This window comes from Hemicordylus capensis, chromosome 5 (genome assembly GCF_027244095.1).
Source record: "Hemicordylus capensis ecotype Gifberg chromosome 5, rHemCap1.1.pri, whole genome shotgun sequence".
Lineage (NCBI taxonomy): Eukaryota > Metazoa > Chordata > Lepidosauria > Squamata > Cordylidae > Hemicordylus > Hemicordylus capensis.
In genome coordinates this window covers 44,950,939-44,961,797 of record NC_069661.1, presented here as the reverse complement: position 1 = coordinate 44,961,797, position 10,859 = coordinate 44,950,939, and the positions used below count along the sequence as shown (strand labels likewise).

Sequence of the window (10,859 nt, the reverse complement as noted above, 5' to 3'; positions counted from 1 at the left end):
CACCCCACCCCCCGCCCCATTGGCAATGTGGTGGAGAAGTGGCTCCATGGCCAAGTTGAAGATGATGGGGCTGAGCGGGCAGCCTTGCTTGACTCCTAAACGCAAGTTGATGTCTGGGGTTTTCTCTTCTGTTGCTCGCACAGTGGTGGTGCACCCCTCGTAGAGCTCCCGGATCAGACCCAGGAATTCCTCTGGCATGCCAAACTCTGCCAGGGTGTCAAAGATGTGGCAGTGTGGGATGGATCCAAAGGCATTGGTGAGGTCCAGCCAGGCCACAGCACACTGCTTCCTGGAGCAGCAGACAGTGTCCAGCACCGTCTGGAGGAGGAAGTTGTGCTCGTAGCATCCTTCATAGCTCATGAAGCCCTTCTGTTGTGAGCTGATGGCATTGCCCGCCAGGGCCCAGTCGGTTACCCGGGCAGCGATGCAGCTGGCGTACATCTTGTAGAGGGTGCTGCACAGAGAGATGGGGCACCAGTTGCTGGGGTCGGCAGGGTCGCCCTTCTTGTGGGCCAGGACAGTCATGGCCTTCTTCTAGGCAATGGGCATGCGTCGGAAGCGCTTACAGCCGTTGAAGATGGCAGCCAGCACCAGGCAGCCTGGGTTGCGTTGCTTCAGCAGGCTGTAGCGGACGCCGTCCTTTCCAGGGGCAGTGTTCTTGGCTCTTTGCAGTCTGGCGTTAACCTCTTGTGGGGTGAAGTCTCCGGTCAGGGAGGCGTGCGTCTCAAGGTGAGGCAGCTGGGGCAGGTTGTCAGGACGTGGGGTGTCTCTTCTGTCATCTCTGTCTCTGTCGAAGAGGTTGGTGAAATAGTGGTGGAGGTCTCCGCAGGGGATGGTGCAGAAGGGGGAGGGGCCTTCAAGGACCATTCTTACAGCCTTAGCTCTATTGAAGCAGTATTGCTTCTGGATGCGCGATGCTGCTTGGGGGTCGTAGTGGCACACTCTGTTCTGCTGCCCTCTCCTGCCCTCGCGGGTCTGGGGTTGTGGTGGCGGCAGGGCTCTGGGAGCAGCATGGGTGTGCCCGCCTCCCGGCCTCTCCTGTGGTCTGGCTGCCATCGAGAGTTCTTTGGTGAGTCTCTGGACAGCCCGCTCAAGGTCCTCAAAAGTGTCGGTCTCTCACAGCCTGCCAATCCACACGGCCTGCGGGTGATCTGCTTGGGGTTGCTGTTCATCCTCATCATCTGCTGCTGGTGGCTCCCCCTGCTGGTTGGCTTGTGGGACCTCTGGGGCTGCTTGTGTTGCAGCTGTGTGTTGCCGCTGCTGGGGTCTGTCAGGTTCTGCTGGGCCTTGATTGGTGTCAGGTTGTTTGGAGGCCACTGGTCCTTGGGGGTGGGTCGCTTGCTGGAGCTGAAGTCGTCAGTCGACTGTGTTTTTGTCCTTCCTTCCGTGGCTTGGCGTGGGCTCTGCCAGTTGAAAGTGCGGGGTTGGTGGCTTTGGCAGGCTGTGCAGAGCTGCCAGTTGCTGAACCGGGCAAGGCAGAAGTTGGAGCCTGGGGCCGAGCATTTGGGGTGTGCTGGTTCTTGTGGTCCTTTGCAGTGTTGGCAGTAGATTGCCTTTTGTCTGCTAGGGGGGAGGGTTTGTCAAGCCGTCGAGTTGGATTGCCGTCAGGGTGGAGCGTGGCCGTTGCTGAGCTGTTTTCTCTGTGGGATGCGGTTCGTCTGTTTGGTGGTGCCGGTGGGGCTTCCAGTCGAGCATGAGCCTGCCGCCATCTGGGCCATGGGAGTTGCCAATCTGCAGGTCTGGTTATGCTCATTTGGGGGGTCGCCTTCCTGCTGGGACAAGCTGACTATCTCCTGTATCTTGCGTAAAGTGAGGTCACCGCTCTTCACCAGGGAGGCCCAGGAGTCTGGTCTCCTGTCACGGGTGCTGTGGTGCGATCTCACCTGATTCAGGGATTTAAAGGCAGCATTGCAGGCAGCACAGGTGAAGCGTATGTCGCGTGTATGGTGGTACAGGATGTGTCGTATCAGGCCGTGGTACTGGGTGTATCTCTGGATGAGGTTGCAGGTCAAGCAGCTGAGGGGTCCCTTCTGCGGTGAGATCAGGACCTCCAGGTTGGGCTTTGGCTGCTCCCCTGCAGCAGTTGGTGAGCGTGTAGGGGCGGCGGGTGCTCTGCTCTCCCCCTTCTTGGGCCCTCCTCTTGTTCTCCCAGGTCCAGGAGGGGCGTCTGGGGGTGGTCGAGATGTGGCCCATCTTGTGCGTGTTGCTGGCCCATCGGCGGGTGCAGGGGGTTGGGCTGCGGGAAGCCTGGCGGTTGCTCCCCGGCCCTTACCCCTGGGGGCTGCTCCAACTGGAGCTTCCTCCACAGCGCACTCCCCAGGAGGGGCACTTGCGAGGGGATGCTGGGGAGCATCTTTGCTGCTGCCGCCGCTGCCAAGATCTTCCCCAGGATGCAAGCCTGCTGGTCTTCCTTCTTCGGAGAGAATCCTCAGCATGTGGATGGTGTTTGCTAGTTGTCTCTCTTCTTCAGCATTCATGGTTGGTGGGAGGAAGCGTAGGAGTAAGTAAAGTCAGCTCAGTGGTTTGCTCTGAAAAGAGCAGTTTATATTTTGGCAGTTCAGCCAGGACCAGTCTAGCACTGTCACAAATCAGATTAAACTGATAAGAACAGGGACTACACTTGATCTTAGCCATAAGGCCGAGAAGCGAGAAATCCCTGCATTCAGTGTTGGGAATGGAGATGGGAGCCTGGTGTCCAAAACCTTTCCAGGGATAGAAAGTTGGCTTTGGACCATTCACACTCTCTTGTCTTGATGTCACAGACATCATTGTATGACCCGAGTTCTTCCTCCCATGTAACCCACTCAGTTACTGTATATGCATAAATGCAGTGAAGTGGTGGGCTGCAGACTATGAAAAAGTCATGGCACAAACAAGTATAGTCTGACTTCCACAATAGTTGACTTTTGTGGCACCACCATGATTACTGCTGCAAGACTAAGACTGTAAAGCACTCTGCTACAGGAATAATAAAAAGGGCAGGGTAGCAATGGCTTTCCTTGTTTGCCCCGCAAAGTTTTAGTGGCTTGGCCTCCCTCCCCGGAGCAAAAATAACAGCTCTGCCTAGCTGGCCTGCCAGAATTCTTCACGCTGAGCAATCCCGGGATCCTTCGCTGCTTTGCAGAAGAATTTATCCTTTCGGCTTAATGGAATCTTTGCTGCTTATTGCTCACTGTAACAAAACTTTCAACCAATCGGAGCACAGCCCTTCCCCAAACTGTTCCGGCCCTGCAAGAACTGTAGGAAATCGGGGGAGAACGCTCCACCCTTTTTTCAAGAGCAGGGCAGGGAAGGAGGCGCGTGCTCGCGTGCGTGGGGGGGGGGATCTTGCAACAAGCGCTCCTCTCATTGTCCCTGCCCCCTCCCCTCAACCCACGTCCTTCTCCTTGCAATGAAAGTGCCTCTCGATCCTTCCCCATCTAACAGCAGGAGGAGGCAATCCTCCCTCCTTTCTTCTCCCCCCCCCCCGCCAAATTAGCGCAAAATGCTGGGCATGTACGTGCCGGACAGGTTTGCCCTGAAGTCATCTAAAATCCAAGACGGGATGGGGCTCTTTACGGCCCGGAGAGTGAAAAAGGTGGGTGAGCCTTCCTATTGCCCCATAAGGTGAGGGACATCCCGGGAAGATCAGAGGGGTTGTGATGGGAGGGGTTGCAATGGGAAATCGGCGAGCCTAGCTGTGATTTTCTTGCAAGCTCTTTCCTGTACCTCCTCCCCCTCCCCGCTTTTAAAAAAAAGTTTCTCAAATGCTGGGTTCAGACAGCCTGCCACGTATTACAGAAGGTCACCGAAGCTCTCGCTCTCTCTTGCTCTCAATCTCAGTTTTAGAGTTCAAGAATTAATCCCAACCCCCTCTCTTTGTCACTTCTCATTCCGCTTTCGTCTGCTTCGTAGTGAGGGGTGGCAAGTGGCGAGGATTATACCCACTTTCTTATTATACACACTCTCGAACTGAAAAAGGAGTTTTATTCTGTGTCTTTCCCTCCCAGGAGGTCTTCTTGGAAGATCAAAGTAGTTAAGAGTTAAATGATCCAATACTGACAAACAAGAGTAAGAAGAAAAAAACCTCCCTAAAAAACTGATCCTCATGCAAAATAGATTTGTTTGGGACAGGAATGCACATTTGCATCATGTAAATCTGGGACATTCATCACTTTCAAATCATAGCCTGCATATAACAGCTTTTAGCCTTCCATAGCAAAGGGAAAGATAATAACCATGATGGTTTTTTGCAAGCCTCTAACTATATGGAAACTTTGGGACAAATTATACACGCAGCTTTTTCCAGAGCATCACAAACAGTTGGGAGTGGTGGTTGTAGGGTTATCTGCTTTGTTTTTTGGTTAGGTAGCCAATGTGTGGCCAACGTCTTCCAAATTATCGCTCACTTCTTTAGTGCCATATGACTTTGGCACCTAATTATTCCTCTGGTTCCTGCTTCACACTTTATTCAATTAGTGGCTACGCACCTGCATACCTGTAGTTCGTCACATAACACTTCATGCCTTGTTTTCTTTCCTTTTTTGACAGCATGTACACTGTGGCAGTGAGTGTTTACTTGGACTGAATTGTATATCTCTGCCATGGCTGAGACTGACACATCATGAGGCCAACACTCCATGCAGAGAATGGGAATAACTGTGACAGTGTGGCTTGTGTAGCCACTCATTCTGAACATCATTGAGGCAGCCTTATGATTCCACAGCAGCCCGGCATGGAGTGTTCTGACGCTAGAACAGTGTGCATTGTGTGCTCTTAGGAATCAGTGGCACACTGCAGCAGCTGATGGGTTTGGGTTGTTTGCTTTTATCATTGAGCAACAAGAAAATAATGTACAGTATGTGTTAAAGAGGTAGCCTCAAACTCAGGCAGAGGGCTTCAGACTTGTGTCCTTAGATGTTGTTGAACTACAACTCCCATCATTCCCAGCCACAAGGGCCTGGGGCTGATGGGAGGTCTGGGGTCCCAGGTTTGACAAACCCTTGGCTTAAGGACTTGTGGCTGCACCTAAAGTTAGCAATAAACTTTCTGAGACAAAAGGAGAGAGACTCATGTTCTTTTGCCTGTGTTACTGTTGTTTAGGGTGAAAAATTTGGACCATTTGCAGGAGAGAAACGCATGCCTCAAGAGCTGGATGAAAACACAGACTGCAGGCTGATGTGGGAGGTGAGACCTATAGCACTCGCCCTGCCATTGTGTGGCTGTCAGCTGGGACACTGATGTGCAAGGCAGTCTAGTATTGCAATTGTTTGTAGGTCTTATTAGATGCTTCAAGACGTTTGCTCCTCTCCTCCATTCCTTGTAGCATCTAAGTTGTGAGAGCTGATGTGCTGTAATAGCTAGAGTGCTGGACTTAGATCTGAGAGACCCAGGTTCAAATCCCTGCTCAGGCACTAAGCTTACTGGGTGACCTTGGCCGGTCACTGAGGCTATTCACACACACACACACACACACACACACACACACACACACACACACACACACACACGCAACACCGCTTTTGCATGTCCGTGTGAACTGCCGACATCGGAATGATCCCTACAGTTCCACGGCGGCAAGCCCGCCTATTTAGCCACCCAGTAAAATGAGGTTAAGGGAGCGAGTGCTAACCCTAACCCTGTTTTTTTGCTTGTCTGTCAGCCGCGGCTGCTGGCTTACTCGGGGAAGGGAGGTGGTTTCCCACAATGCACCGTGTGGTGCATTATCGAAGTTCCAGGGGGCAGGGTGGTGTGCAGTGGTGTGTCCCGACACCCCGACCTTCTGAGATGCTGGGAGAGCCGCTGCTCATCTGGTTGGGCGCTCCACCCACCCAGGGAAGGAGAGATGATCCTCTTCGGGGAAGTTAGGTTTAACCTGCCTCCCCTACAGCCTACGCGTGAGCCCTTCTCACTGCTCGTAAGAAGAGGCGCACTATCTGTCAACCTCTCCTACCCTTCAAGATAAAGTGGGGTAGTAGGGAACCATGAGCTCCCTGGAAGAAGGATAGGATAAACATACATCTAAAGTCATGCAGTCATTGAACACAACATGTGATCTAATGCAAGCTCTCTATGCAATTCCTCGATCACCAGCAGCCCATGATGCAAGGTGGAGGCAGGACAATGCACAGCACAGTACCGTTATAGAACAAGCCCTTTCTTATGATTCCATGCGCGGGCTTGAGGGCGGGCAGGGGGGAAGACGAGAGCAGCTTACCTTCCCCGCAGATGATCTTGCAGAGTTGCTGGGTGTGTGGATAGCGTGCCCAGACGATCTGCTGCTGTTCCAAGCAGTGCAGAGGTTCAGAGCCGGGATGCATTGTCCCAGCCCCCGAAAATCCCACAGGATTGTGTGGTGCATTGTGAGGATCCCCTCAGCGACAGAAGTTCTTCACACCCGGCTTTTCATTTGTGTGTATTTACATATCGGCCAAATTTATCCCAAAGTCCCTGCGAGCAGTCAGGGAGCATTTTACACACAATTTGGGTTTTTCATTGCACATTAGAGTGTAGCCCGATTTATATCCAGGTTAAAAAAAAAAAATCAACTTTTTGTGTCAGTTTTTTGGGACAACTTTGAACTCACAGTAAAGCCTCACACAAAAAACTGCAGTAAGGCCTGGAACATAGGAACATAGGAAGCTACCATATACTGAGTCAGACAATAGGACCATCTTGCTCAGTATTGTCTGCACAGACTGGCAGCGGCTTCTCCAAGGTTGCAGGCAGGAATTTCTCTCAGCCCTAGATGCCAGGGAGGGAACTTGGATCCTTCTGCTCTTCCCAGAGCAGCTCCATCCCCTGAGGGGAATATCTTACACTGTTCATACTTCTAGTCTCACTTTCATATGCAACCAGGGCAGACCAGGGGGCAAGTCATGCTTGCTGCCACAAGACCAGCTCTCTTCCCTGCTGTCTGAGAAAGCTCCAGGAACCCGCTCCTGTGTCAGCGCTGGCTGGGAGCACCTGCTCTGACACACGAGCGGTTAGCCAGAATTAAGGGCGCACTCGTGCCCTTAACCTTGGCTAACTGGCAGGCTTCGCAGGCAGGTTTGCCACTGAGGCGGTTCTCACAGGCAGCCAAGCCTGGGCTTAGCTGCCCTAGCTCAGTCTTGGCTGCTCGTGAGAACAGCCTCAATGTATTGTAATGGTGGTACCATGTCCATCAAGTCTAGTAATTGTTGATGGACCTGTCCTCCATGAACCTGCCCCAAATTTCCTAAATTTGAATCTGTCTTAATAAATTTCCTGCCAATCAGTTTTATTGGATTGGCCCCTGGTTCTAGTGTTGAGACAAGGAGAAAAACTTCTCTATCCACTCTGTCATCACCAAGCATAATTTTGTAAACCTTGATCATGGTTCCCCTTCATTGCTTTTCCCCCTAAACAAAAAAGCCCCAAATATTGTAGCTTTTCCTTGTAAATAAGGTACTCTAGTCCCCTGATCATTCTGGTTGCCCTTGTCTGCGCCTTTTCTAGTACAAAAATATCTTTTTTGAGATGCAGTGACCCGAACTGTACACAGTCCAAATGTAGCCACACCACAGATGTGTATAATGACATAATAAAATTACTAAATTTATTTTCAATCCCATTACTAATGACTTCATAGCATGGAGTTTTTTTCACAGCTGTCATACACTGAGTTGATATTTTAATTGATCTGTCCACCATGACCCCAAAATCCCTTTCCTTTCACAGACAGCTCAGAACCCATCAGCGTATATGTGAAAGTGGGCTATTTTGCCCCAGTGTGCATTACGTTATACTTAATTTACACTGTACTGCATTTGACTGGATTTAACGTGAGACCTCTGCATTCAAACACTGAGGCTCTACACGTGATCCGTGTGTAGAGCCTAACCAGGCTCTCCCCACAGATGAGCAGGGAACTCTCCCTGGGCGACTGGATTGGCCGCCCACAAGACTACCAGTTCCATCAGGGAGCCAGTAAGGGTGGTGGGGCTTGGGGGCTGCCTGGCCCCCAGAAGTTCCAGGATACCCCCCATGAGTGTGTGGGGCATCCTGGGGGGACCCCCGACAGTGGGAAGCTTGCAGCAGCCTCCCGGTCGGGTGTCTCACAAGGAGAGTTGCAGCGCTGCGGAGCCATGCTGCGACGTCTCACAATTGGGAAAACAGGGTTAGCAGAGCAAACGCTAACCTCATATAATGGCGGCGGCGGGGTGGGGTACTTAGTGAGGTTTGCTGCTGAGAGCTACTCAGTTCCCGTTGCAGCACACGACTGCAGGAAAGCGGGCTAGGCTCCCTTAGTCCGCTTTCCTGTGGTTGTGAGAATATCCTCCATGTGTTCTACTGCTATGTCATGGTGCCTCCTCAGTAAATGTACCAAAGTTGGGTTTGTGAAGGGCATGGAAGAATGAGTTACCCATTTTATCAGACTGACCAAGTTTGGTTTTTGATTGTTTCCCTTCTTTGTTTAGGACTTCGGATTAGTTTAAGGAATAAGAAAATGAAGTGATTTGTTCTTATAGCTTGGTGGAGATGAAAGATAAGGGTTTGCTACAGTAAAGTTCTAAAAGCTTGTGTTCTTTAGACCCTGAAGCTATTCTCATGAGCACTGGAAAGTGGGCTAAGGGAGCTTTGCGTGCATTCCAGGGATCATGGGAACCACCAGGCGAGCCCAGTGCTCCCAAGGTGGCTAGCCCACCTAAAACACCCCCCCCCCAAGACAAGGTTAATGAAGCGAGCGCTCTGTTAACCTCATCTTTTTGATCATGTGTTGCCGCGGTGTGTGGCTATACATGAGTAGACCCTCAACCGCGAGGTCTCTCCAGAATGCCCTGTGCGCTTGCTGCGCGGCACCAATTTCCACTGCCCCTGCCGGCTCCGTGACGGAGCCCGCAGCCGTGTGGGCAGCCGATCAAGCTGCCCAGCTACGAGCGGCTGCTTGTCTGCGGGGAGAGTGGGCTTAGCCCACTCTCCCTGCAGTTAGCCCCAAAGCTCTTCTCACTGATCATGAGAAGAGCTTCCTTCACTCATTGTGAGATATACATCAATGATATAATCACTGAATGACTGCAATCTGAAAGCAGAATATTTCAGAAGGAATGCTGCCTGCTGGGGAAAGTCTTACACCCATTATTACCAGAATGTTATCTGGAAGTGAGTGATTACATGGTGTAAAGACAGTTTGCCCGACGTTTCCCTCTCCTTTTTTCATCCTGTGTAGGGGAAGCATGTAGGAAAAGCAATCGGAATGTGTGGGTGTCTTTGGTATCTGAAGAACTAGCCACTCTTGGACAGAAAAATGTCTGTATTTACGTCATTTGGACTAGTCTAATGCTCATACATGGCGTGATGTCGCCTGTTTTAGTTTATGGACTGTATCTGTTTTCTTTCTAGTGGGCACTGACAAACAGTATGAGTCAGCATGGTAATTTCCCACATGAGTTGAAGACAGTAGCCCTCTTCAGATGTTATAGAGGGCAGTTGTGCTCATGCTTATAAGGGGGAAAGCGCAGAGGAAGTTGCGTCCCGCTGCTGCCACTCACCCTCTTGTGCCCAATGAACACGTGGCGCTGTTTGTCTGAAGGGACAGTGCTGTAAGCAAGTTCAGCGATGATTCCATAAGCTGCAACCTGGATTGACCATGGCTGCCCTCTATAATGTCTGAAGTGGGCTAGTGTTGTTGAGGATTGTAATATCATAGCAGTTAATATGTTTATCATTCAGACGAACTGTTTGTCATTGGTCTTACCTAGTGTTACGAGTTTCCTCAGTTTCTGCTTACATACTAAGGAAAATAACTCATAGCAGTCCCATTGAACTTAAAAGGACCCGCTGATGCTAGGAGTGTGTGAGCCGGCTCAGCTTGATGGGTTTGGGGTCGAACTAGACTGGCCTTGGCTGGTCCGGGTTTGAGCCTAACCAGGCCTGGTTCGAGCTGAGCTGGCTTGGAGCTATACTGGTAAAGGAGAAGCTGGTGAGGATTCCTCTTTACCAGTACAGGCAGGGGCAGAGGGGCTTTCCTAAGTATAGAGGGGGCGGGAGGGGTATGACAAGTATGAGCTGTGGCAGCCATGCATGGGTGGCTCCCCCATATCCCTGCCAGGCTCCCCCTGAGTAGCCCAGTAGGGGACTATGTGCATGTGTTGGGGGGCATTTTACTGGCCTCCCTGCCACTGCAGCCACGTCTTGTACTTGAAAGTACATATTTACTCCCCTCCCATCCCCTCTGTACTTAAGAAAGCCCCTCCTCCTGCCCCTGTACTGGTAAAGGGGAATCCTCACCAGATTCCCCTGTACCAGTATAGCTTTGAGCTGGTCGAGCCAGCTCTGTTCAAACTGGAACCGGGACCAGCTCAACTGGGCCAAAACTGAGCTGGGCTGGGTCGGCTCGAATCCTGTTCAGATTTGAGCCAAACTGGCAAATGTGGTTTTGTGCCCAGGCTTGCGCTGTTCTCGCGTGCACAAAATGAACATGAGAACCACTGAGAGCATGAGTGGTTCTCATGCTCTCGTGAGCATGAGAACCACTGGAATCAGGCCACCAACTAGCCCGGTGTTTAGCCTGGGTTAATGGCGCCAGCATGCCATTAACCCAGGCTCCGGGAAAATGTGTCTTCTCGGGCTATGTTCAGCCTGAGGAGACGTGCGCCTAGAGCACCTGTCTCCTATGGGAATCCCCAATGCACTGTGCATGGTGTGCGATGCACTGTGGGCTACCCGGAAGGCCGGGGCATGTTGTCCTGGCCTCTGAAGCTCCGTGCTACAGTGGAGCAGTGCTGATCTTCAGAGTGCACGCCAAAGACTCCTAAAATGATATTCTGGGGGAAGGTAAGTGGAGCACAGCCTTCCCACTGCCCACCCAGCCGTGTGAATGGCTCAGTATGTCAGCCAGTATTCCGTAAATCTGAGCT

The 10,859-nt window shown here is 51.6% G+C and overlaps 1 protein-coding gene and 1 pseudogene across 1 annotated transcript in view; one reads left to right on the top strand and one right to left on the bottom strand.

Annotated features, from left to right (window-relative positions):
• Positions 1–2,517: 2,517 nt before the first annotated feature.
• Positions 2,518–2,650, bottom strand: LOC128328634 (uncharacterized; annotated as a pseudogene).
• Positions 2,651–3,484: 834 nt separating this feature from the next.
• Positions 3,485–10,859, top strand: part of PRDM5 (PR/SET domain 5) — a 177,789-nt gene continuing 170,414 nt past the window's right edge. Inside the window, exons 1-2 of the mRNA XM_053258589.1 lie at positions 3,485–3,577; positions 5,083–5,166. Of these exons, the coding sequence (XP_053114564.1) occupies positions 3,485–3,577; positions 5,083–5,166 (177 nt within the window). The remainder of the gene's footprint in view (positions 3,578–5,082; positions 5,167–10,859) is intronic.